This window comes from Colossoma macropomum, unplaced genomic scaffold (assembly GCF_904425465.1).
Source record: "Colossoma macropomum unplaced genomic scaffold, Colossoma_macropomum, whole genome shotgun sequence".
NCBI classification, from domain to species: Eukaryota; Metazoa; Chordata; class Actinopteri; order Characiformes; family Serrasalmidae; genus Colossoma; species Colossoma macropomum.
The window spans coordinates 23,870,202-23,895,061 of record NW_023494799.1 but is presented as its reverse complement, the minus strand read 5'-3'; the positions used below and the strand labels follow the sequence as shown (position 1 = coordinate 23,895,061).

Sequence of the window (24,860 nt, the reverse complement as noted above, 5' to 3'; positions counted from 1 at the left end):
AAAATCAACTCGGTTATTTTATCAAACATTAAAAAAAGCAAATACTATTTCAAAATGTATTTCACCATTTATAAATGTAGAATCTTAGATTTTGTTGCACAATTAAAGAAACTGAATCTGATATTTAGTTGCAGAATGTTTTTTGAACGTTTTTAGAAGCAGTTTTAGAAATCTTACCTGCAAAATTTGCAATTTTATTGCACATTGCAAATAATCATATTCATTTCTTGCACCTTTAAGTAGATTTTAGAAATTTTATTTCATATTTCTTTAATCTATAGAACTTTAAAAACGTACAGTTTTAAAAAAAATGTCAGTACAAATTTTTAAACCTGTAGTTTTTTAGAAATTTTATTGCATATATTTTATCTATAGAACTAAAAAAACACGAATTAAAATTTTTGAAATTTATTGTGCATATTTTTCCACACAACCTCAAATTTTATTGCACATTTTGCTTTCACATTTTCTCCATGCTATTTTAGACTTATTCAATCAAAACCGAGTCACTAATTCGCCCCTGATTTGGTCCGAATGTGGGTCAGAATGCAAAGACATGCCAGCGTGCACGTCACTGGGTCCGGGCTGACTGACTCTCGCCCTCTCTGCTTTGGTTTGGGGCTGCAGTAATGAATTCAGCCTGAAGTCTCGCGTTGTTTCCGCCGCCTTTCAGACATCTTGCGCTCGTTGAGGCTTACGAGCAGAAGCGGCTACCAGGCGGCAGGACGAGCCGAACGGAGCCCGCAAATAAACATCCGCTCCTCTGCACCTCTGCAGGACTCGGTTACCGTAGCGCGGCGCGAGCGAATGGGCGGCTGGAGCGTCTGGCTTTGAACTGACCGCTGCGTGCGTCATTAGCGTTCGGTGGTGTTTTTGTTTTTTGTTGTTGTTGTTGTTGTTTTTTCCATTCGAGGGCAGAAAAAGGAGAGCATGGCAACACCAGCCGCCGTCAACCCCTCGGGTAAGTGAAATATCGGCGATCAGAAATGATCGATTATGTGGTTAGAAGTGGCTGTCCGGCACAAGGGGACGTTTTCTCTCCCTCAACAAAAGAAACGGTGCTGACTAGGGGGACCGGGGGTGAGCATCCCCCCTCCTCCACCCCCCTCCTCCTCTTCCTCACGGTGCTTAGGCTTTAAAGATTTGGCAAAACGTTGACGCAGAGGAGCAGCCTTATGGGCATCATGTGCATAAAGTCCATAAAGGCTGCAGCCTTTATGGACTTTATGCACATGATGCCCATAAGGCTGCGCAGCGAGCTGCTCCAACTCGAGCTCTCTCCTTTCTCCGATGCAAATGAGATGCTGAATGGATTTGCCACAAGGCACTACGTGATCTGCTCTGCTTTTGCTTTCCATTGCTTTGCTCTGCTCCCATCTCACCAGGCTCTCCACTGGGCTCCATTGCTGGTGGCTCCTTTGACTCGAGCTTTGGAGCTGCTTTCTGGTTGGCTTGCATGGCTCAGATCGTGCCTGTTGATCTCAGCTTTTAAGCCATGGAGGAAATCTGCAGTGAGCTGGATGTTACAGCAAGGCCTCATCTAGGGCTCAACCACAAAACATCCAGTTGCAGTTTTTCTGACCAGCATTGTGATACAAATGTGTAGTTTATTTTTTCTTTTAAGTTTCCAGGCCTGTTTTTTAGCCAAGATGACCAGAAGATACACTTGAATGAAGCTTGAACATTGAGTACCTTAGACTGCTAAGTTGGTCGTGGTTGTGATGTCACATATACATACATATCGCTACTGTCGGAACAAAACCTTGTATCTTCATTTTTGTCATTTTTCAGTTTTTGACAGAATTTGAAAGTACCCATTGCCCTTTATATAGGGTGTAAATTTCATAATGAATGGACCAAAAAAACAGCCCAAAATGACTTGGAAAAACATCTGCTTCCATTGACTTACATTATAAGTGAAGTATGTTTTTTCCTTCTCCTGTAAAGTTACACTTTTGGAGGTTGTACATTGCTTCTAACTCATCTACGGCTCCGTGTTATCAGGTTACATTTCCTCATTTAAAACTTAAGAGACCATTGTTGATAATGTATTACTCAGGCCTAGCCTTGTGCGTCCTCGCCCTCGATTGGAGGCCGTCGAGGATGCACGTTTGAGTCTGCAGAAGGTTGAGAAATCACGCTTGTGTTTGTGGTTGGTGGGGTTCTAAGTTTCTGGAACGGATCAGGTTCCCAACCCTAAAGCCTAAACTTGTTAGGGATTTCAGTGTGGTTCGGTGCAAGATTAGGTGTAATCCTTGTCCATGAAACAAGCCCAGAGTATCTCTGGGTTCTTTAGTCTGGCAGATGCTGTCCAATCCATTCCTGGAAGCTGAGGTGGCGCTGGCAGTGTAACAGAGTACCACAGGAATGTGGCTCGAGATTGTGCATTCAAATCCAGGAAGGTTTTGTTGTTCGCTTTGAGGTGTTGACAGAGGCACATGCGGAGCTGCATCTGAATTCATTGTATAATTTGATACGATACAGTTGTGTATCGTAGAGGTGGGCGATATGGCAAAAATGTGATACTGCAATACTTTTCTCGATACACAAAATGTCACGATATTCATTTTTTCAGACGTCTGATCAGCTGGAACAGAGAAAAAAGAACCTACATTTTTACAAAATACCATATAAAACTTTGAATACAATTATTTTATTTAGCATTTGGGATACTGTGTTGCACTAAATCCAGGTAAACAGGCCTGATTTTGCTCTGTTTATAATGAAACAGGCAGTTGGTCAGTGTTCTACAAGTACTGACCATATCCACGATGTGTTCAGAAAAGCATACTGTATTGTATTGTGACTGATATATCACAATAACTATATATATTGTCATATTGCCCAACCCTAATGTCTCATTTCAGGACAGCAAAAATAAGGACTGGCTAACATGTGCCTTATTTTATTAATAATAATAATAGTAATGAACTTAGAATGAATTTATATAACGTCTTTCATAAAATGCTTCATAAAGTTTTCATAAACCTCAAGAAGCAATTTGAGAATTGAAAGCACCAAAGAAAAGGAAGGGCAAAAATTAGGGGTGGTTGATGCAAAAATATTATAGCATGATACATTTTCACGATATGTACGATACGACACAATACACAATATGACATGGTTTTCTAAGATTTAATGAGCTGGAACAGACAAAATAGAACCTGTAGTGCCACACAAACTATAAATACTAGTAAAAAAACTACAATAAATTATGACTAATTATTTTATTTAATGTTTTACAAACATGCACTGAACTAAATGCAATTAAATAGGCCTAACTATGCTATTTTTGTAGTGAAAGTGTCTGAATGCTTAAAAAAGTGTATTTTAACATAAATTCCATAAAGTCCATAATAACATAAAATCACGATAACGATAAAATACCGCCGTGTTGCCCACAACTAGTTGTTAGCTATTGCTATTGTGCCGATATCAGCAGAGAATACTAGATGATATCTTTTAACAGCTTGAAAACATCAGGGATAACACTTTTTCTGCAAGCATGCATGCTAACAAAACTAGCGATAGCTACTTTGCAAGCATAGAAACAGACATGCAAACATGTTGTAGCACTCCAGAGCTGTATGAATAAAATAATTTGAGCATGTAGCACTGGTGCTATAAAAGTTGCACAAATTATTTTTTTTAATCACCGAGATTAAAACTACATAAAATGCTTTTAAAAAGTATGAATTGAAATATGAAGTGGAACAAATTGTCATTTTAACTGTGAAAAAAACAGAAGCAACATGTGAAAGTTTTGTTTTTAATTGATCTTTTGTTGAAATTACATTAATAAGCATTTAGACTTGACAACATTTTTAATGAAGATATACACACATGTGAAAGTCCATTGCACTCATATGTCTGATTTTTTTTCTTGTTCTTTTTGTTGTGACACAGTTTGATTGTGAAATCTATAGGAAATGATCTGCTGAAATAATTGTGGTCGTGTCAAATAGTTGCAGGAGATTATGTGATGAAGTTTTCTGTGGAACGGGCCGTAATCTTTACTGAAGGCTGTAAAACAAATCAATAAATTATTTTAGCAGAACTGGGACGTCCCAGATGAGTTTCTGTGAGTGCTTTGATACATCAAGACTCTCATGTGGTCCAGCAAACATGACGTATTTGGTCATAATCATATAAAGCAGGCCAGTTTATCACCATGTTGCAAAACATATTGCATTGTCGATATGTAGCAGTGTAGTCACAATACTACTTTTCTGTCCATATTGTCCAACTCTAATAAAGGAGCTCCTCAGGGTTTGCACAGGGACACACGCTGGTGTGGAAACCCCCTCTACCGAGGTGCGGTTATTCCGTGATTGTCTGTGAAGAAACCTAAGAAGGGCCTTTTTCTCGGAAACGTTTAATGGAGCATAATGCATGAAAATTCAGCTTATTTTATTCATTTTTCAAACATGTGTGAATGCACACTCTGACTCTGACTTATCCAGGCTGTTAGCATATGCCACGGTAGTCACGATCATGGAGGCGTCTGTGTGGTTCTATTTTGGTCGAACCGAGTGGTCCGGTGGTGATGTTACTCTCTGAGCAAACACCACACAGGCTGTGAAATGAAGCTCCAACGTACCATTTGACTTAAATGTATTGTAGCAGTTTAAGCTCAACAAACCAGCCTTTTAACCATGAACGCATGGATTGAACCGGTTCTTAAAGGGGAATTCCACCAAAGTGTTCTAATTTCTGTGCAGATCAGTGGTTGAGATACTAACAGACTCATTCAGAGGAGTTTGATTTGTAATGGTTGATTGTAGAGACTCAGATTTCTTTACAGTAGTGGTGATAGGAACCCGAGGTCATCACCATGTCTACAACACAAATATAGCCATTTTATTTACTATCAAAACCACCAGTGAACCTACACGTGTCTTCTGAGCTTGTATACGGTAAAATAGTAGTAAATCTGAAAAATAAGTTTTCTTTGGGGACTATTTTGCCTCGCAACACCCAAAATCTTCTAAAATCTCATAAATCAATGAAGCATCAGGATCAGCATATTCATAAACATTTCATGTCATTTTTTGAAACGTCTGGTTCCTATCAAGACCACTGTGAACAATTATACCTTTGTAAATTTGTCTAGAATGGAGCATTTCATGTCAAACAACTCTGAATGACATTGTTTAAATCTTAACATTTTATGCAGAAATTTTGTAAATTTGGTGAAATTTCCCTTTAGTAACATCTTAATGCTGTTAAGACTTAATCTGAATTTCTATTTGGAAGAATCATACATAAATCAGAGTAAAACAGACCAGATGGTCCTAAAAGCAATCATTACTTTGCTCTACAGTGACCATCAACCTACTCTCATGACTGGACACCAGAAATAGACATTGCAAATGCTCAGAGTGCCACTGCAGTGTTGGGAATTCTTACCGTCGAACTCTGATTGATCAGTTGCTCTAATGGAGTCTTTGTGTGATGCAGTCGTTTTTGAAGAACGGATGCTTTCAAGTGTTTTTGGATCGTAAATTTTTTATAACCATGTAATAACCAAATGAAAACTCATTTTCTTTTGCATCATCACTGAGTTAGACAGTGACCGCTGTGATTCATGTCATATTTGAAATTATGACACTTGCAAAAACGCAACTATGATACAGTTTACAAAGTGGGGTATTATACAGGTGGGTGCTATGGCAAAAATATCACAGTACTATCAAAAATATGAACTGTTAATCCGCGTTTCACACACTGTAAAAATTCTAAATTCAAATAAACAGGAGCAATAATAAGATTAGATAATGAGTGAGTGCTCTCTTTGTAATGACAGAGGCAGTTATTCAGTGTTCTTTAAGTACTGATATCCACATTATGCTCAGAAAAGCATATTGTACCATAATTTGTCACAATATGATAAAACATCATTGTATTGTCTCCCCTGCAGTAAATTCTCTTGTTAACAGTGCAGTGTTATGAGATATGACACATCTTAGCTTATATATGTGATCTGCTGACCACTTCTCACAAGTATGTCTTGTTTTTTTGATGCCATCGGCAGAAACCAAACAAGAAAGAGCTCAAACAGACCCAAAACAAACTGTGCTTAGAAGACGTGTAGCTCATGTTATTAACAATAACAGCAGTGCAAAATCCTTAGAATACTGTAATTATTGTGTAAATGTAGCTCAAACAGGTCCAGAGCCAAACATGTGCTTATGAGATCGTATTATTAATAATAACAGACCAGGCAAAATGTTTGGAAATGTGTATTTGTACCCGAGGGGTTTAAGAAAGTATGACTCATGGGACATTATTTACATAAAAATGTGTACAGTCGTGTGCAAATGTTTGTGCAGTCAAATTACATGTTTTGTTGAAGTGAACAAATAAGTGATCTTCTAAAAACCTGAAATATGGCATTTTCATACTGATTTCTTGTTTGCTGACGTATTGGAAAAAGAAAATAAATTCTAAAATGTGGTGTAACATTTGCACAGACCACATTTTATGATTTTTTATTCCTAATATGTTAAATTCAGCCAATTGAATTTATAACTGTAAAATAAACAGTAATTGTACATTGTGCAGAAATGAGTTCTCTGAAGAGGACGTGTTAACTTATGTTTTCATGTAATTAAAGGCTGATGTGAATGTTCGATATTTTTCTTGTTAAATATCAGCCGATACTGATCCATTTGGATTAATTTGGACTAAGTCTGCCTGGATTATCATTACAGAGAAATGTAACCTTTATTTGTAGAGGGTTAAAATTCAGAAAAATGAATAAAAAGCAGATATTTTTGTACTGTGGCTCAGTGTCACCTAAACCTTCTGTTCTTATATGTTACAATAAATGTGTCATCAGATATCGGTGTGAAACATCCGCCATATCTAAACATCTTTCCAGTGGCAATATTGTTTTAGTCAAATATCTTTCGATAATGATATGATTCCGATATCCTACACTGTTAGAAATAAAGGTTCTGTGCAGGGACATTTTTCATTCATCAAGGTACAAACCATGTAAATGTTCCCTCAAAGGTACAACAGTGGTTTTAAGGTCCAATTGTGCACCTTAAATAAGTTTTTTCCAGGTGAAAAGTACATATTTGTATCTTTTCATAACCTAATGTTTCAAAACAGAACAATAAATAAAAGCCTGGAAACGAGACGGGGTGTGTGGAGTCAGTACAACTTAGAAAATATAATTTCAATGTATTTTGGTACAATTATATTCCCTGACTAAAGGTACTGAGACATACCCTTGAGGAAACCACCCCAGCGACAAGAGGGGGACTGTGCCAGTCACAGTTTAGAATCTTTTTTTCTGAGAGTGTACTGCATTCCTGTCTCATGACCAGATGAATTCATGGATTGCCAAGAGTTTTTCTGTTTTATAGTGCCATATTGATATTTTGAACACAGCCCTGGTGGATTCTGTAGATTGTCTTAAAGACAAGTTATTATTCATTATTTTCTATAAGGGGGTCTTGAGACTTTATGCACTGTGAATTCAATACAGTTCAGTTTCACATTATAAAATGTGTGATAACAGGAATGAGTTCTAAGGTTCTGTTTAACACAATGCGTGATTTTCCTAAAAGTGATGACCACAAACAGAGAAAACTGTGCGCAGCTTTTGAAATTGAGAAAAAAAAAATGTTTTGGTTAGCCAATCTTGGATGGTTAAAGTTAGCTAGCTTCTTATTTCGATCTTGTGTTCCTCTTTAAATGGAGCTGTAGTTATGTTACTTCCGCTTTATTTAAGATGGAACGGATAATTTTAATAAGAAGCTGGCAAATAGGAGGCCAACTTCAGCCTCTCAGCAGCTACAGGACACAAACAGCTGCTAGGTGCCGATTCTGAAAGGCCGAAACAAATAACTCGCTCGAGAGGGATGTTCATATCCAATGATGTGCATCACTAGGCAGTTAGGAGAGACTGAGCCATGTTAGAAAATCTCATCAGAGCCTCAGTTTATACAGAAACACAAGATCAGACTGAAAATGAAGATGTAAAGCTCAACTTTTTGAGACAACAGTGGGAATTACAAAAAAAAAAATAAAAAATGGAAATGACTAAAACATAAAATAAATAAATATGAAAGTTATTCTACCATTTCTTTTTTAGTTGTGTATGGAAAATAGATAGATAGATGGATAGATAGACAGACAGACATACAGACAGACAGATAGATACTTTATTGATCCCAAAGGAAATGTTGCAAAATGTTTCATTTTGTGATATAAACACGACAATACATATTGTATCATGAAGTAACAGCCCTGTTTTGAAGACCTAATCAGTTTTACATAATATAGGCATAATGGAAAGAGAAAATGTCTTGTCTATCCAGAGTAGGGATGAGCAATATAATGATATTTTATTGTTATTGTGACAAATTATGTCACAATATGCTTTTCTGGGCATATGATCGACTATGTTTCATTACAAGGTGAGTGGATTTAGGCCTGTTCAATTGGATTAGTGCAGTGCAGTTTGTAATCAAATCATTGCAGTTGTAGGTTTATTGTTATTATTAGTAGTAGCGTTATTATTATTGTTATTATTATATTGTTATATTGTTAGATGGGGCACTAATTGTTAGTGCACTAATTGCACTAAAGGTTGTAATTTGTCTGTTCCAACTTATTAAATCTATTTAATTAAAAACAAAATATCGTGATGCATATCGTATCATGAAAATGTCATAAAGTATCGTGATATATGTTTGCCATATCGCCTACCCCTAATCCAGAGGGTAAATAGAGCAGGCTGGCCAGTAACGAGAGGGAAAATGTCAATCAGGAAATGAATCAGCCTTACCGTTTTTGTTTTCAGCAGTGTGATATTACTGAAAAATGTCATACAGCTCAGTGAGCAAAGTTGCCAAACACTTTTACAAAGCCACAGCGTTACCTCATAAGACAAACAGCACAAGAGCTGATTGGATATCAGGAAAAAACAGTGGCGAGACATTTTCCCCTTCTTTCCTGCCTCGCTGAAAACACAACAGTGTTAGTGATGCACGCAGTGGCTGTTTTTCGCCTCCGCTGACGCTGTTTTCCCCACTGGACAGTTTTCTTCCCCCACTGCCTCATTGGAAATGCAAATGGGGTAAGATGAATAAAGAATGCGAGCGTTATTAGCACCTGGTCGAGGCGCCGAGCTGCCAAGCACGATTTAGAATGCGCGAGAGCATTCTGGGAAGAGTCAGCTGTCAGGAGTGGAACTGAAGGACACTTTGTTTAAAAGTCAGCGAAGCTTGCGCTCGGCTGGCTTCTGCAATCTTCTGCTACCTTGCAGTGCACAGTCTCAGACATTTCACTCAGAAAAAAACAGCACTGTATGAGCGCAATTTAATTATAGATCACTTTTACATTCAGTCAGAGATTAATGTCGACTATATTGGGACCATTTTATCGATAATCAGCTCAGAGCTTCCAGCATTAAAATATGAGAACAAACAACAGGAGCAACCATAAGCTCTGCTATGAATGACGACATTAGTTTCAAAGGGGACTTCGACCAATTTTCCAAAATATGTACATAATTTAGTGGTTGAGGTGTAAACAATGTCATTCAGAGTGGTTTGATGTGAAATGGCTCGCTGTAGAGAAAATTACTCGCTCATCCAGGGGGTTAATGTCCACACATATGGAAACTAAGCTGCAAAAACAGCCTGTTTTGAATTCACTGTTTGTGTGATGTCACGATAATCAGCACATTTACATATATCAGTTTATTTAGTCTACAGCCTACTTGCCCATTCACACTGAAGCTATAAGGAGTGTTTTAACTGACCCTGCTTTTTGAATGAGGTACAATACAGGGCAGCCCATCAGATTTGCATAGCTAATTTACATATATCAGTCTCAAAGGTAGCAAAATATAGCATGTTCAGTTCTAATGGATGAAGAAAGGTTGGAAAACAGCCATGCAGCATGAATTATGACTGTAAATAAAACCACACTCATGCTGAAAAAATAATATCCATGAAATATGTAGGATATGGGCCCTTTAAACTCTTCAGATGTCTGATTCCTGTCACCACCACAGTGAACAGTTCTGACTCTAGAACAGAGCATTTAACATCAGGCCGCTCACTTTGTTTGCAATTTATTAATTGTGCAGAACATGTGAGAAATTTGTGGAATTCATGTTTACTTTTATAAAACTTGATTATCATCCCAGCCCTGTTGTCGTTGTATTTTGAGTCTGGAAGTCAGACAAGCCCCTTGGCTCTTTTAGTGTTTGTGTTTTCTGTTCTGCGGTGAATGTGATAAGACTGGTTTAAATGTTGCCTCTTTTGTTACTGAGATTATAGATAGTATTGATTAGCACCAGTGTGCTAACAGTCTGTGTTTGAGCAGCTTCTTTGTAAAGCGGATGAGAGATATCAGGACTCTGTCTCTTAAAGCCGGATTTCTAGCCTAGCCGACTCACTACAAGCTCAATCTAACCTTTGATTTTCTGTCTCACGATGGGGGATTACGTTTTAGCCAGCCACATCACCACAGCAACTTACAAAACCTGCTCCAGGGCTGGCATTGTGGATCATTAATGGCTGTCGGACCAATCCAGGGCTAGCTTCTGACCAGTCATTTGATTCTGGTCCAGTAGTCTTAGCCTACTGCTTTTTAGTTAGACAATGAATTGAATCTTTTTTAGGGTTTTCAGAATTGCTTTACTGGCCATGTATGAAGAATTTGTCTTAGTGAAATTGGCGCTTATATGTGGATACAATTAATAAAGAAATGAATACAAAGAAACAGTCCATTGCTACAAAATACATAGACTCAGAATGTAGACTAAATGTACAGGGCATCCACAGCAGTATAGGGTATGTGAGATATGGCTGTAACAAGTGCAAGTATATTTAGATTCTATTAATCCTTTTAAACTTTGCATATTGACAATCTGTTTTTCATATTTGAGTTTGACTCCTTTAACTGATTAAAATTTGCCCTCAGAGTAGTTGATGCGCATGCATGTCCACACTGGTCAGTAAAATGATCAGCTTGAGGAACTGAAGCTTTCTGTTCACTACCGTGTTTCCTATCACTGCATAAATGAAGCTCCATGCTGCCTTTATTGCTGGATGCACTGCAGTCGTTTCTGAGTGAGCATTCAGACAAAACGCAACTGAAGTGTGAAGTGTATCTCTAGTCAAGCAGGTTTCCTCTCTTTCATGCACACAAGAACAGCTAGAGTGCTAATAGCACCCCCTTGTGGAAAATCTGTAAGTCATTAAAAACAATGCACAGAAGCAAAGGAGTCAGTTGTGGGGGATGAATGAAGCTGCAGCAGATAGAGGTGTGTGTTATGTTCTAGGAATTTTCTCATGTGGTCCAGCTCTCCCAGCAGGCTTTGCTTTTCATGCAGAATACACAGTGACACAGATTTGTCACTGGCGACTGTAAAAAAACAAAAAAAAAGGCTCAGACATGAGAGCAGCAGGCCTGAGGGAGCAGGACAGGTCCCAGCAGCGCGTGGGGCGTTTGGTTTCGGGCGCGGCGATGAATAGGAAAAGACCTTGGGTCGTTAAGAAGGCCAGGGGAAGTGGAAGGGCAGCCGCAGAGGCGTGACAGGAGTGGTGACAGAAAAAGGAGAAAAGGAAAGCCATCCGCACCTCTCAGTCCCTCCGGATGGATTAATGAGTTTGACCCGAGGGCTCTCAGTATGGTTATGAGGCGTGGAGCGTATCGGGTGACTGAAAAGTACGTGGAGGAAGCAGAGCAGATGCTGAGCCTCTTCTGAGCTGCTGCTGTTTGGGGGTTGTCCAGATTATGGCTGTTACATGCAACTGTTTCCTTAATTGCTTTGTCATATTTGTTACCATTCGATTGATCAACTAATTGAACCATTACAAATAGCCACAATAGAAGCAGGCGCATGAGCCAATGGCAGTGCTTGTAGGCGGAGTTTGAGATCGAGCAGTGAGTGCACTGCTCACCCTACTGACCAAACTTTATAGTGTTAAAAATATGACCACACTGCACTAGCTGTGTTTGTGTTGTTTATTTTGTGGGCGAAGTCAGTAGCATAAAGCAAAAGCGCAGTGTGTTAAACCTTTAAATGGAACATGGAGTGGTTGCAGTGTTTATTTACACCAATGTGTATGTAAAAGAAGTACATCTACTTTTGTGCTGGATTACCATGAGCACACATTATTAGAATTATTGTTATTTTCTCTTTTATCCTTTTTGTTAGTAATATAGATGATGTTCAAAATAGTTTTGGTTAGTTAATCGCATTATCAGGTTTCACGTTCTTCAACTATTACTCTCAAATTAACACAAAAGATGAAATTGATGAGTAACAAAACTGTTGGTGAAATTCTCATGCGTTCATTTTCTGGTCATGCACAACTTTGATGAATAAGGGCCAATGTGGATCTGCTGGTATCAAGTCCGATCTTATGTTTGTAATACACACACACACACACACACACACACACACACACACATTTTCCAAGTCGCTTATACTTCTGTGTCGCGGGGGCAGCTGGAGCCTAGCCCAGTGGTCAATGGGTGGAAGGCAGGAAACACCCTGGATAGGTTGCCAGTCCATCACGAGGCAGAAAGACAGACATGTACATTCACTCACACGTTCACACAGGGCCAATTTCGCATGTCCATTTGGCCTGACTGCATGTCTTTGGACTTTGGGAGGAAAACGGAGAACCCGGAGTAAACCCACGCAGACACGGGGAGAACATGCAAACTTATATTTGTAATAAATAATAGATAAAAATTATTTAAACATATTCAAGCTGCACATGTAAAGTACAGTAAAGTTAGTAAAACCAGTCCAATTTTGCTCAAGCCAAACTTTACTTAAAAGGTGTCTACATAACACATTCATAATGTCTTACATAAACACTTCATAACATGTTAATGAATATTTAAATCAACATTTATAAAGTACGTGTTTTTTTTACATGATATTAATATGGACTGCTATGTCATTTTTGAGATACATTTTTCAAAATAAAATTATATATAAAATACTATAATTTTTTAGTAAAACGCCTCATTTCTGGACAAAACAAAAATGACCTCGTTTTATCCCTTTGGTCGTCAAGTGCTTTGACACTTGTCAGCATTTCTACTTTTGATGTATTTTTAATTGTATGTAAAGATGTATGCTTTATGAATATTGATTTATGAATTTAAACATTCATGAACATGCTATGAAGTGTTTATGTAAGATGTTATGAATGTTTTATATAGACACCCTTTAAGTAAAGTGTTACCAGAATTTCTTGTCTTTTTGTCATGAGGGTCCGCACATTGCATTATGAGGCATAAAGTAGGTGTTATGCTCTCCTAGCTTTCTCATTGGCTATTTCCTGAATCTCTCATTCAGTCATGTAGCTGACTGTCTCACGGTGCATGACTCGGTAGGATTATTAATTATACAAATCAAACGTTAAAAAAAATGTGATTTTGAATACATTTTTTTACCTTTTTGATATGTCTGTGTCTCGAATACACTCTTGTTGTGTTTCAGGTTGCTCTAATGTGAGCATAGTACATAATTTTTTGTCTGCTTTGAACTAATTTCTAATTGTGCGGTCACATTTTAGTTTAAAGGTTTTTCATGAAAAGCAGCTGAAAACAATGCAGTCGAAATGCTGGGGCTGCAGATATTTGCTGGGGCCGATGAGATCAAATTGAATTGCTGTACAAAAGTTTATCAGTATATTTCTTTAATTACAACCAATATGGTTGCAGAACAACTTGACCAAAAAATAACTTGACTTTGTCTAACATTGTCTAAGTTATAATTGTATAAAAAGACATAAATTGATATTGTGATTCATGATTCTGATCAAAAATACACTAAATACACGAATCCAGGAATGAAATATAGATATTAAAAACAATATTTTTGGATTGGAAAGTAGCCTGAGCATTTCATTTCAGCCAAAGTTTTAGTGCGTACTTTATTATAGTAAATTATAATACATTCTATCATCCAGAAATCCGTGCATCCCTTCTGTGCATAAGCTTATTTTTCATTTTTACAGCCCTGTGATCCATTTAAACGTGACTTGATCAGCTCAGACACCTAGCTTGTTTATTTATGTATGCTGTGGACGGTTGCCTGGTGTGATCGTTGCCCCCCCGGCCTGTTCTGGACCATCGGCTCTCCTGTCAGAGCCACGGGAATCCTCTTGTAGTTTATGTTTGAAGTGAAGTTTGTATAAAGACGTATGCTTGTGCCTCATAAATGAATGGATAAGGCTGGTCTGCACGCCAGCTCTCTCTCCTGTAGCCGAGGAGAGGTGCAGCGCGCACCGCATCAAATATTAACAGCGTTTTGAGTGTATTTGGAGGGTGGGGGGTTGTGTTTTAGAGGGTTTTGTTGGGCTTATCTGTTGCAGTTGACTAGAGGCGGTGGAGTGTGAGCTCCTTTTGCGCGGCCTGCGTACGTGTTGCTGTTGGCCTCTCAGTGTTTCTCCCTCAGAAAACAGGTTAGACAAGATGCTCCAGGCTCCTGACGGTGTATAGGGGTTGGGGGTTCGGGGTCAGACCTTGTTGTTAACAGGAAGAATTGGGGTGGGGGCCTAATGGGGGGTGTTAATGGGTCAATAGGGGGCCGTATGTGAGGGTTGGGCTGAAATTGAAATTGCAGTTTGAGAGAGTAGAATTTTAAATTGCAAGAGCTACAGTTTTAATGACAGCCTGCATTATCAGCAATGTTGGTTGAAGTTTTAAGTGGGGAAATTCAGCCTAATAACGTGGAGTTGTGAATTGCCTGTAGACGAATTAGACCAATCAGAAATTAGAAGCAACCAAATGCCCTCATCGCAGCCACATCTAACTGGCAGTCAGGCATATGTTCAGTGATTAGATTAGATATTTTCCCCCAAATCAAAGCTTCCAGGCAGCTTCACAATGTTATGCTGGTGATATCAGCCATTTTTCGCCTATTAATACTTAGAAATCTCAGATGGGGATGTCCCGATTAGGGTTGGGTATGGCTGAAAATGGTGAAAATCAGTACTTTCTATCTTTCGAGCTGAAAGGGAAAAAAAGGCTGAACATTTTGACCTAAAACAGGGTCTATTTTTGTCCATTTTACCATCATGGCTGTAAATATGTCTCAGTATGTGCTGATGTTCTAGTAAAGGCTAAAAAATATAAACAAAAATCCACACTTACTTTGCTTTGTTTTAAGCTTTAGCTTAGCCATAGCTGCTTTTCTCGCATCTCCGGCAGGAAACTTTTCCATAAGTAGAATAGTTTCTTGTTAAATGTCTCTCGACATTCAACTTTTTGAGAGGCTGAAATCAGCTTCTCATTCGCTGGCTTCTTGTTCGAATTTGGTGAACGGGATTCGAACAAGAAGCTGGTGAATGAGAAGCTGATTTCAGCTTTGCGACTTTTTAGTGACAGTTTCTTATTGCAGATTAAATGTATCAGGAAACCAGCTGGAGTGATTATAAATGCAAATAAGTAAATTTGTCTCCAAATTATCGATGTTCATCTTAAATCTTTCTTTTTGCCTTTTCATTAGCTACTAGGTAGGTGAGATTGTTGTCTATGTTGCTATGGTGACCAGCAGTCTGCATTTTTGTATTAGCATTTTGTGACATTCAGGACTGATGTATTTTGTTTTTTGGCCTACTTTTTAGATTAACATTAAATAGTGTGTTTAAATTTGGATTAAGATTAAAGTTTATGCACCTCACTGATGGTCTGATTTTGAATTGTGGATTCAGGTGATTTTTTTATGAAATTAAATTAAGTCATAAAGGGTTTTATATGACAGCAGTTACATGTTTTATTGTTAAACACTCTTTATTCTAAATAAAAACTAAGCTTCAGCAAAAATCCAATATTTCCAACATTTAACAAGTTGACATCAAAGGCTCTGAGATGATGTTGTTGGTCATGTTAGAGGGTGTGGTCATGTCTAGCCAATTAAACTGACTAATTAAATAGCCAGTTGTGATAATGAGGAGAGAAAACATGTTTCAAATTTCGTCCTTAAATGTGAGAGATCTGAGATCAGCGGCTGAGGGCAGTGAGAACTGCTCGACCCCCAGTAATCTCCCCAGAGGGTCAGTAAGTGTATAAATCAGACAGACACAGTGCTAATATTTAATCAGAAATGTCTGCGGTGCGCGGGTTTAGATAGCGAGGGGCGTCTCATTCAGAATTCAGACCTCATTTTTCAAGAGATCATGTCTGGCTGGTGAACAGTAACCAGAGTATCGGTCAGAAGAAAACATGATTTCGGTTCATGTTTGCGTGACCAATTTTTAACCTTTCTTCATTCCTGAGAAGTAAACAGGCTGTTTTTTACTGTGCATGTAAGACTATATATAAATTATTAGATACATGTAAATGACTCTGTTCTGATTGGCTGTCCTTTATTGTGCTTAATTCAGAAAGCTCTTCAGGCTGAAACACTCCTGATAACTTCAGTTTGAATAGGCGGAGCCAAACTGTAAGATGAATAGATGGATATGTAAATACTTGTTTTCTGTGATGTCGCAAAAAACAGTGGATTCAAAATGGGCTGTTTCTGCTGCTTTGTTTTCATATATGGACTGTAAGGGTGGGTGGAGGAGAGGGTGAGCAGTACACTTTGGAACTTTAACAGTGTTAAAATTACATATTATATCAAGCTGTTTCATTGAAAAAAGTAAAATTGTGTGCCTTTTTCCTTGTGCTATAAAGTTACCGTTTTGGAGAGATAAGGTTTTATTACAATAGTGATATGTTGCTCTTTTACTAATTACTACTACTACTACTAATAATAATAACACGCCTCCTCCTCCTTCTCCTACTAATACAAATTTCAGCCACCAAAAGTAGTTGACTTTTGGATTTTGTCAGAAAAAGGAAAAAAGATTGAACATTTTTGTGGAAAAAAGCAAAATTTTAAACTGACCTACATGTCAAATGTCAAAATCTAATACTTACCAAATAAGTTTAATGGTAATGAAAATGAAAAATAACTTGAATGGTAATGAAAATAAAAGATAATGTGAATGTTAATAAAAAAGAGAAATTATTTGAATGATAATTAAAATGAGAAATGATTTGAATGATAATGAAGATGAGAAATGATTTGAATGATAATGAAGATGAGAAATAGTCCTATGCCGGTCAGCAGGTCAACTGTAAAACTCAAACAAGGTCAAATGCAGCTGCATTCCTTACGCTGTTTAACTTGCATACTTTTTAAGATTAAGTGAAATTTTTGAAAGTTTTTTGAAACTGTTTCTATGCTAAATGATGAACACTAAATCAACTTGTGAGCTAACACCGCCCCCTGCTGGAGAAACCTCAGACTGCTAGGTGCGAATTCCACGTCCACATACTTTACATATAAAAAAAAAAAACAAGTTGTTTGCTACCACTTTTTTTTATTTAATATGTTTAGCCGTTTAAAATTACATTAAATCTAGTTCTCATGGTTTTCTTCAGCAATTATCAATAATAAATAAATGGCAGGTTTTCTGCTGACTGAGTCTTTGGTTTTGGTCAAGCATTTTTATTTTGTTGCATCACTACTAGTTATTATTTTTATGTAAAGATGGACTGATTATGCTTTTTTATGAACAGTTTGATTCTGATTTCTTTGCAGCCAAATTGTGGATTTTTTGTGCCCATTTTTATTAGCCTGTATGTGTTAAATAAGGTATTACTTTGAAAGTAAGAGGTGACTGACTTTTCAGCACAATGAATGCTGTACAATTCTGCTACTACATTAGGGTTCAGCTGCAGCAGCCGCATTCACACACAGTCTGAGTGCACTTACCTGCGTTATGTTGTTTACTCATAAAAGAGCAACACAGATCAGATTGAATTTCAAAAATAAATTGCTCTGAACAGTTGCGTATTTGGAGCAAAACCCGTCCGATTTCAATTGTGTGTTCTTCTTCTGCCTGTATGGTTGGTGTTGTATTGTGGAGTATCTGCTCATACGCTGCCCTTTTAGAAAGCTATGTGGGAAACACTGCCTACACGTTACTGTGGAATAGCTTTGTTTGACTGCGTTTGTTTGGCTGATTTCAGTGTTGCAGGGGTGCATTAGCGGGTTGCCGTGTGAGAGTGCTGTAACACACACATCTGTCAGTTTGTGTGCGTGTATGAATGTTGTATCTCTCAGTATGCGTGACTGAGCACACAGACAGCTGTTGTTGTTTATTGCTGAGTGTGTTTTGTTGTTTTTCAGAAATGGGCACAGATCTGCCTGGGCCAGTGGCCATGGCGGGTGCTGTGGCGGGTCAGGTCAGGATGGCGGGCACCATGCCAGGACGAGGGGGCAAGAGGAGATCAGCCGGGTGAGTGACATTTCTGTCTGACAAAATATATAAATATTAGATTAAATATTATTTATTAGAATGGAATTTTTCATTGTAGAGGGTTATTATAATGATATGACCATAGATATGTGCCCTTTTGTGGCCAAAATAAAATTCTTTTTTTTTAAATTATATTATAATAATAATGTTTTTTCAAGCTTGTTGATAATGATAAAATTGTGTTGTGCCTTGAAATTTTATAATTATGGATGTGTTCATTAAATATGAAATTTCTACCTGAAATGAGAGCCAAATGACTCTCTCTATCACGTGGCAATTATTGGGGTCCAAGGACTCTTTGCCTTGTGGTGCCAATAGAACACAAATTAGTTTTTAAAATGACCTTCATTTATCATAGATATTGGGTCTCAAAAGGAAATGTCGGCCAAATTTCGCACACATAGACTTTTTGATAAAAAAGTACAATTCAAATACCTTAAAACACAACATTTTTGCACTTTTTACATAGTTGTTGAACCAATAAGTCCACAGCAGTTACCCCTGTCTCAGAATGCATAAGAATTTTCTAATCACTAAAATATTTTCTCCTAGAAATGATGCTGCCTTTTTGTCACCTCACTGCTCATGGGTTTTCATGTCTGCTCTGATCTACTTTGTGTAGACAAGAGCAGACATAAAAAGCTGTAAAGAGTGAATGATTGATGAATTAATTCATGAATTATTATTTCTTAATTGAAAGAGGATTGTTCACCAATTTCCAAACTTACTGCACAATTACATGGTTAAGATGTAAACAGAGTCATTCAGACTAGTTTGATGTGAAATGCTCTGTTCTACTGAACCTTAACTGAGTTAGAGTTGTTCACAGTGGTGGCGATAGGAACCAGACGTCTGAAGAGCTTAACACCTCTAAAAGCGTTTGTATATGAAATGATTACAATTATGCTCCCTGATGTTTGAGACGTTATTTGATGGTAGTTTTGATAAGGTTTTAAAACATATTCACAGTTGAGAGGTACACTCAGGGTGTTGTGGGGAAAAGTTATCCTCAAAGAAAACTATTTTTTTTTAGATTTATCACTATTTTACCATCATCAACATTACATACATAAACTCAGAAGACACATGTAGGTTCACTGGTTTTGGATAGTAAAATGGCCATATTTGTAGACATTATGAGCCCTAGGCTTTAGTGTACAGTGGACAATAAACAAGTGCTCTTCCACTTTATTTAACAACTTTAATTGAATCAAGTGAACAACTGCTGCTTGTTAGACAGACTGTAAATCTAAACTGCTCCAGATTTAGCTAAAACATCTGTCATCTGAACTGATGAGTGCAGTGTTTTACTCACAGACAGACTGGCAGACTTAAAAGCACTGAATTGAGGTTTAAAGCTGCACTATGTAATTTTTTAGTTCAAACTTAAAGACGTAGCATTACTGAGTGAGGAGAATAAAGACAGGCTAAAATATGGTGACTATGCGCTGCTGCAAGTCCCCCTGTAAAGCCTGAAATAACCATTTAAAAGTTGTGTTACATTCACCTGCTAACTCCAAAACTTGAAACAGGTTAACTTCAGTCACTAAACATACCATGGCTGATCGACTACATTTGTGGTCAGAGGGAAAATGGGGTACATTTTTAAAATTCTTTAACCCCTTAAAATCCCAGGCTTATTACATGCTAGGCTTATTATTCAGTAACTACATGGACTTCAATGCACGTTGCTGAGCTATTCTTAGGTTTTAGAAGTGCGTAAAAAAAAATTGGGCCCACTATTTAAGTGGTTAATACAGGCTATGGATGCATTAGAGCCGTCCCTGATGAGGGACTTTCTTATTTAAACAAAAGGCCTTATTTTCCACTAAAATTCACCTACATTTATTGACCTCTATTAGCTTCATAGCTTCCGTTTAAAGCTAAAAAACTTCATAACACCAAACATATCTTGTATGTTTGTATGTTCATGGTAAAGTAGAAAAATAGTGTAAATGATATTTTTCGATGAGCTGTTCCTTTAAGTGAGGAATTGCTGTACAGTGGGCTGCTGATCCAGAACCAGAGGTCCACTCCATTTCAAGAGATGTGAAGCTGAGCTGATCTTTGCCCAGCAGGTCCTCAGATTCTATACACTGCAGCAGCAATACCAAGGCCCTGATTTATAATTCTCTTTGTTTCCTTTGATTTTTCTTCTGAGATCAGACCTGCAGTGTAGTGCCAGCCAGAATGCACCTCTAACATCTTCCGTTTCAGACAGTGACGCATGTGCTGTGCCGGCGTGAACTGAAGTGGGTCTTCATCAGATACTTTTAAATGAGATTAGGGCAGATCAGTCCCTTAAAAGACATCGTAAAGAGCTTCTCTTTACTGAAGTCGTTTAAACTTTAAGATGAGATCATTTGAAAGAGCGATTTTATTCGGGCCTTCAGGTAATAAGTTTGTTTCCAGAGACCCATTATATAGTAGTCCATGTGCTTCATATGCCGTACAGTCTTTAGTGTTGCTTGACTATTTGTTTCTTTCTCTTGGTCTGACTGCTGGGAAAAAGATAAAATATGGAAATGAAATTGATAGCAGTGCTTCCAGATGGTGGCAGTTGCTTACACTCGCTCCACTGGGCTGATTGTAATGTTTTGATTGTATGTTTTGCAAAAGTGTCAGTGTCAGTGTGCAGTGTATTTCTCACAAATTATTCCAGTTTATTACTTATTGCAGTTATAAAAGCATGGCATGATTTGATGATATTTCTCACTTGTAGCTCATTGAAACAAATAAAAAAGTTTAGATGGAAACTTTCAATACATACACATTTGTAATTTAATTGCATCGTAATTTAAAAGTTATTGCTGTGTCTAGAATGATGTTTTGCACAGGCCCAATGTGCACCTCTTCTCCATGAATGGATTTTAAAAATTAGGATTTAGACCAAAACTTTCTCAAAACTATCATCTTTTCATGATAAATCATTTCTGAGTTTTTATATGTAAGCTGATAAAGGTAAAATAGGGATAAATCTGAAAACATGTTTTCTTTTTGCTGTATTTTGCCTCACAACATCATGAATGTACCTCTCCTCTGTAAGTATGAAATGAAATCTATATTTTATCAAAACACTTTTCAAACCTACCATTAAACAATGTCTCAGGCATCGAGCAGTGCATTCACAGCTGAGTGAGCTTTTAGAGGTGGGTGTCTGGTTCCTATCACCACCACTGTGAACAACTCTGACTTGGTAAGTTTCACTAAAATGTAGCATTTCACATCAAACCACTCTGAATGACTTTGTTTACATCTTAACCATTTAACTATGCAGAAAGGAAATTAGTAAACAATCTTTTTTCAGTAAAGGAATAATTAATGACTTAATTTATCATCCATTCATTCTTTACAGCTCTGCAGCACAAAATAACAATAAACACAAAATAGACACGGACAGACACGAAAAATTTTGGGTAAAAAAAAAAGTTCAAAAACTAACTCCCTGTGGCAGAGTCTGAAATCTTTGTGATTTCAGCGTGAAAATTCTTATGCATTTTAAGACTAAAATACAGGGGTGACTGATGTGGAAGTATTTGATCAACAATTACATTAATACAAGTCCAAGAATTGTGTATTTTCAAGGTATTTTAAATTGTATTTATTTATCAGAAGGTCAGTGTGTACAAAATTTGGCAGACATTTCCTTGTAAGACCCAATATATATTATAAACAAAGGTAATTTTAAAAACTCCTTGGTATTCTATTGGCATCACACATCAACTGGTCCTTGGACCACGATAATTGCCACTTATGATACACAGAGCCATTTTGAAAGATTGGTGGAGTTCCCCTTTCTGGTGTTTCCATGCGCACTGACCGATACGGTGAGAACGGCTGCGGTGAGAACACATTTGAAATCTTTGTGTTGTGCCTCGACACATGGTGTACCAACCTGAGGTGAATTTCTCTCAGAACGTCCTATTCACTCTGAACTGCTGCTTTTTAACGGCTATTGCGTTATTCATAGGCACGTCATAAACTCATACCATCCGTTACCATGGATAGCACACTTCAGCTGCCCACTCACTGCTCTTCAGCAACTCATCCCTGTCTCTCTCCGTCCTCCAGCATAACATAATCCCCACACAGAATAAAGGTCTACGAGCGTCATTACGTACCTCACTGTGTGTCTCTGAGAGAAAATGTCTCTATGACCTCTTAAAGAGCCCATAAACTACTTCTTGCATTCATTTTTTTCTCACTGAGATTCACTTATGACATTCGTGTTTAATTATGTACCAAAAACTGTTACAATGATCATTTTCCAGTCTCTCTTTTTTCCTTACAATTAAGCAGACTGGTTTTGTTACTGTGCCTTTAAGACTGCTATATGTAAATGAGCTCTGTTCTGATTGGTTGCCTCATTCAAACAGCATCCCAGTTTAAAACACTCGTTAAACTTCAATATGAGTGGGTAGAGCTTAACTTCTCTAGGCTATACAGGCAGATCACATCACAAAAAACATTGAATTCAACACAGGCTGTGTTTGCAGCTTAGTTTTCCAAATATACACTGAATGGACTGTGAAGTATGGTGCATTTTGAAACTGAGGTTTTCCCACACCTTACATACTCATTTATTTCAAAAAAGCAAAGAAAATTTGTGTTTTTTAGCAATATTTTAGTGAAAAATCTAATTTCACATCAATATTTTCGGGAAAAATCAAGTTTTCACTACAATACATGATGTCTTGGCAAGTGAAATCATCTTAAATCTAGTCAATACATCTCATATGTCTCACTACAAGATTGCCATATGAATATTCTAAGATTATTGAACTTATTTCTAGGTTTTGTATTTGTGTAAAGTAATTCTATCTAGGGAAATAGTATTATTTTATTGGCAGATATCGTTGCTTGTTTCAAGACTCCAGAAATAATGCTTAAAACAAGCAAAATTTTCTGCTAGTGGATTGAGACACTTTTACTAGCTAAAATTACTTGAAACAAATCAAAACACCTAGAAATAAATTGAATGCGCTTATAATGTTCTTACAGTGATCTCAAAATCAGAAATAATATATATATAAGCTAGTTTTAAACTGATTTCACTTGCCAATATCTGATTTTTCCTGAGTTTCTACAGGAACATGTAGCCAATCAGCCATAACGCTTGATGTCCAAAGTTCTGTGGTTTCGCACTGAAGCTACAAGGCTAATAGAGCTAATGCAGCTAGCAAATAAAATTAGCTTATAGATTAGCTCAGAAGTAAGCTAATTTGTCGCAGGTAAGCTAACTTGTTGCTAACAAGTAATGAAAGCTTGCTGTTGTTGATACAGACTTCAAGGTGGCTGCTAATACTGTTTTTAGCTATGTGGCGGTTTTGTCCATGTTTATAGATAGCAACTCTATTAGAGATTACTGAACATCTTTACATGGTTTGAGAAAAGTGTATGATGCTAAAGGCATGCAGTTAGCACCATGCTAATTACACATAAGCTTCTGTTACAGTGCTTAGCAGCATTAGCCTCCTAGCTCCACTGTAAAACTAAAGAAGCAAACTTCAAACACCAAACATGTCTTGGCTAATCAGCTACACTTGGGGTAAAAAGTATATAAAATGTAAATGTAAATAAAATGTAAATGTAGAAATGTAAAAAGGAAACTAGGTAAATTTCTTTTTCTTTCATTTTCATGTAGCAGTACCATGCTACGGGCTAAAGCTGACTCCCAGAATGTAGTTTAGCTTGCTGTTTAGCATGTGTAAGAAAGAACCGCAGTCCTTTTGTTAGACTGTGTTGCTGTGTGTAGTCATGAGCATAGCTCTTGTTATTTGTCGTGTTCAGTTTATTGACCAAGTCTGACTCACGAGTGCGTTCAGTTCACACACGGACTTGCTTGTGTGATCTCTGTCTCTGGTATTCAGGTAAACCACCGTTGCCGATTCAGTGTGTTTTTAATCAGTGAAAACTAAACAGTAGTAGAAACATCATGAGAAATTCAGGTTTATAAAAATGTGTGAGAAATGTTGAGTGTGGCATGAGAGCGTGAGATTAGATGGAATTGCGTGAGTCTCACGACCAGTGCGTGAGAATTGGCAGGCTTGTGAGCACGTTCTCAGCATTGAATTGTTTGGGGTATTTATGGTTAAACCATAGTCCTGGCAGAAGAGGAAGCTTTGGCATCACCTGGCTCTGGAGGCGATTCAGCGAGAGGCTGTGTGTATTTGTATGTGTTGTGTTGTGTGTGGATTAGACCTGATAAAATCAGCAGACTTATCACTGCCACAGTGTGGTGATCTGTACCACCTTCTTCTGAAGGAGGCATCTGAACCATTCCTCCCTCTCCTCATGCATAAATCACTCAGACCTGTTGACCACGGTGATGGACGGTGTCGGTCTGCAGCCCAACAGGTTTGATGTGCAGATATTGTTGACTCATTTTTGTCACCACAAAAAGAGAAGGAAAAGTGTTACAGTCTGATAAAGTATTTTTTTAGCTAAACCCAAAAAGTGTACTTGGTAGTTTGAAGGGCAATACCACAGATCTTACAAAATTCATGCATAAATCAGTGGTTAAGGTGTAAACAAAGTCATTCTAATCTAGAG

At 37.6% G+C, this 24,860-nt stretch overlaps 1 protein-coding gene across 7 annotated transcripts in view; it reads left to right on the top strand.

Moving 5' to 3' along the window:
* The first annotated feature begins 688 nt into the window (after positions 1-688).
* The window catches only part of arnt2 (aryl-hydrocarbon receptor nuclear translocator 2), a 148,581-nt gene continuing 124,409 nt past the window's right edge, over positions 689-24,860 (top strand). For all 7 annotated transcript variants that reach the window (XM_036586039.1, XM_036586038.1, XM_036586037.1 and 4 more), the window contains exons 1-2: positions 689-961; positions 18,179-18,287. In XM_036586039.1, the coding sequence (XP_036441932.1) occupies positions 931-961; positions 18,179-18,287 (140 nt within the window). In that variant the 5' untranslated portion in view covers positions 689-930. The remainder of the gene's footprint in view (positions 962-18,178; positions 18,288-24,860) is intronic.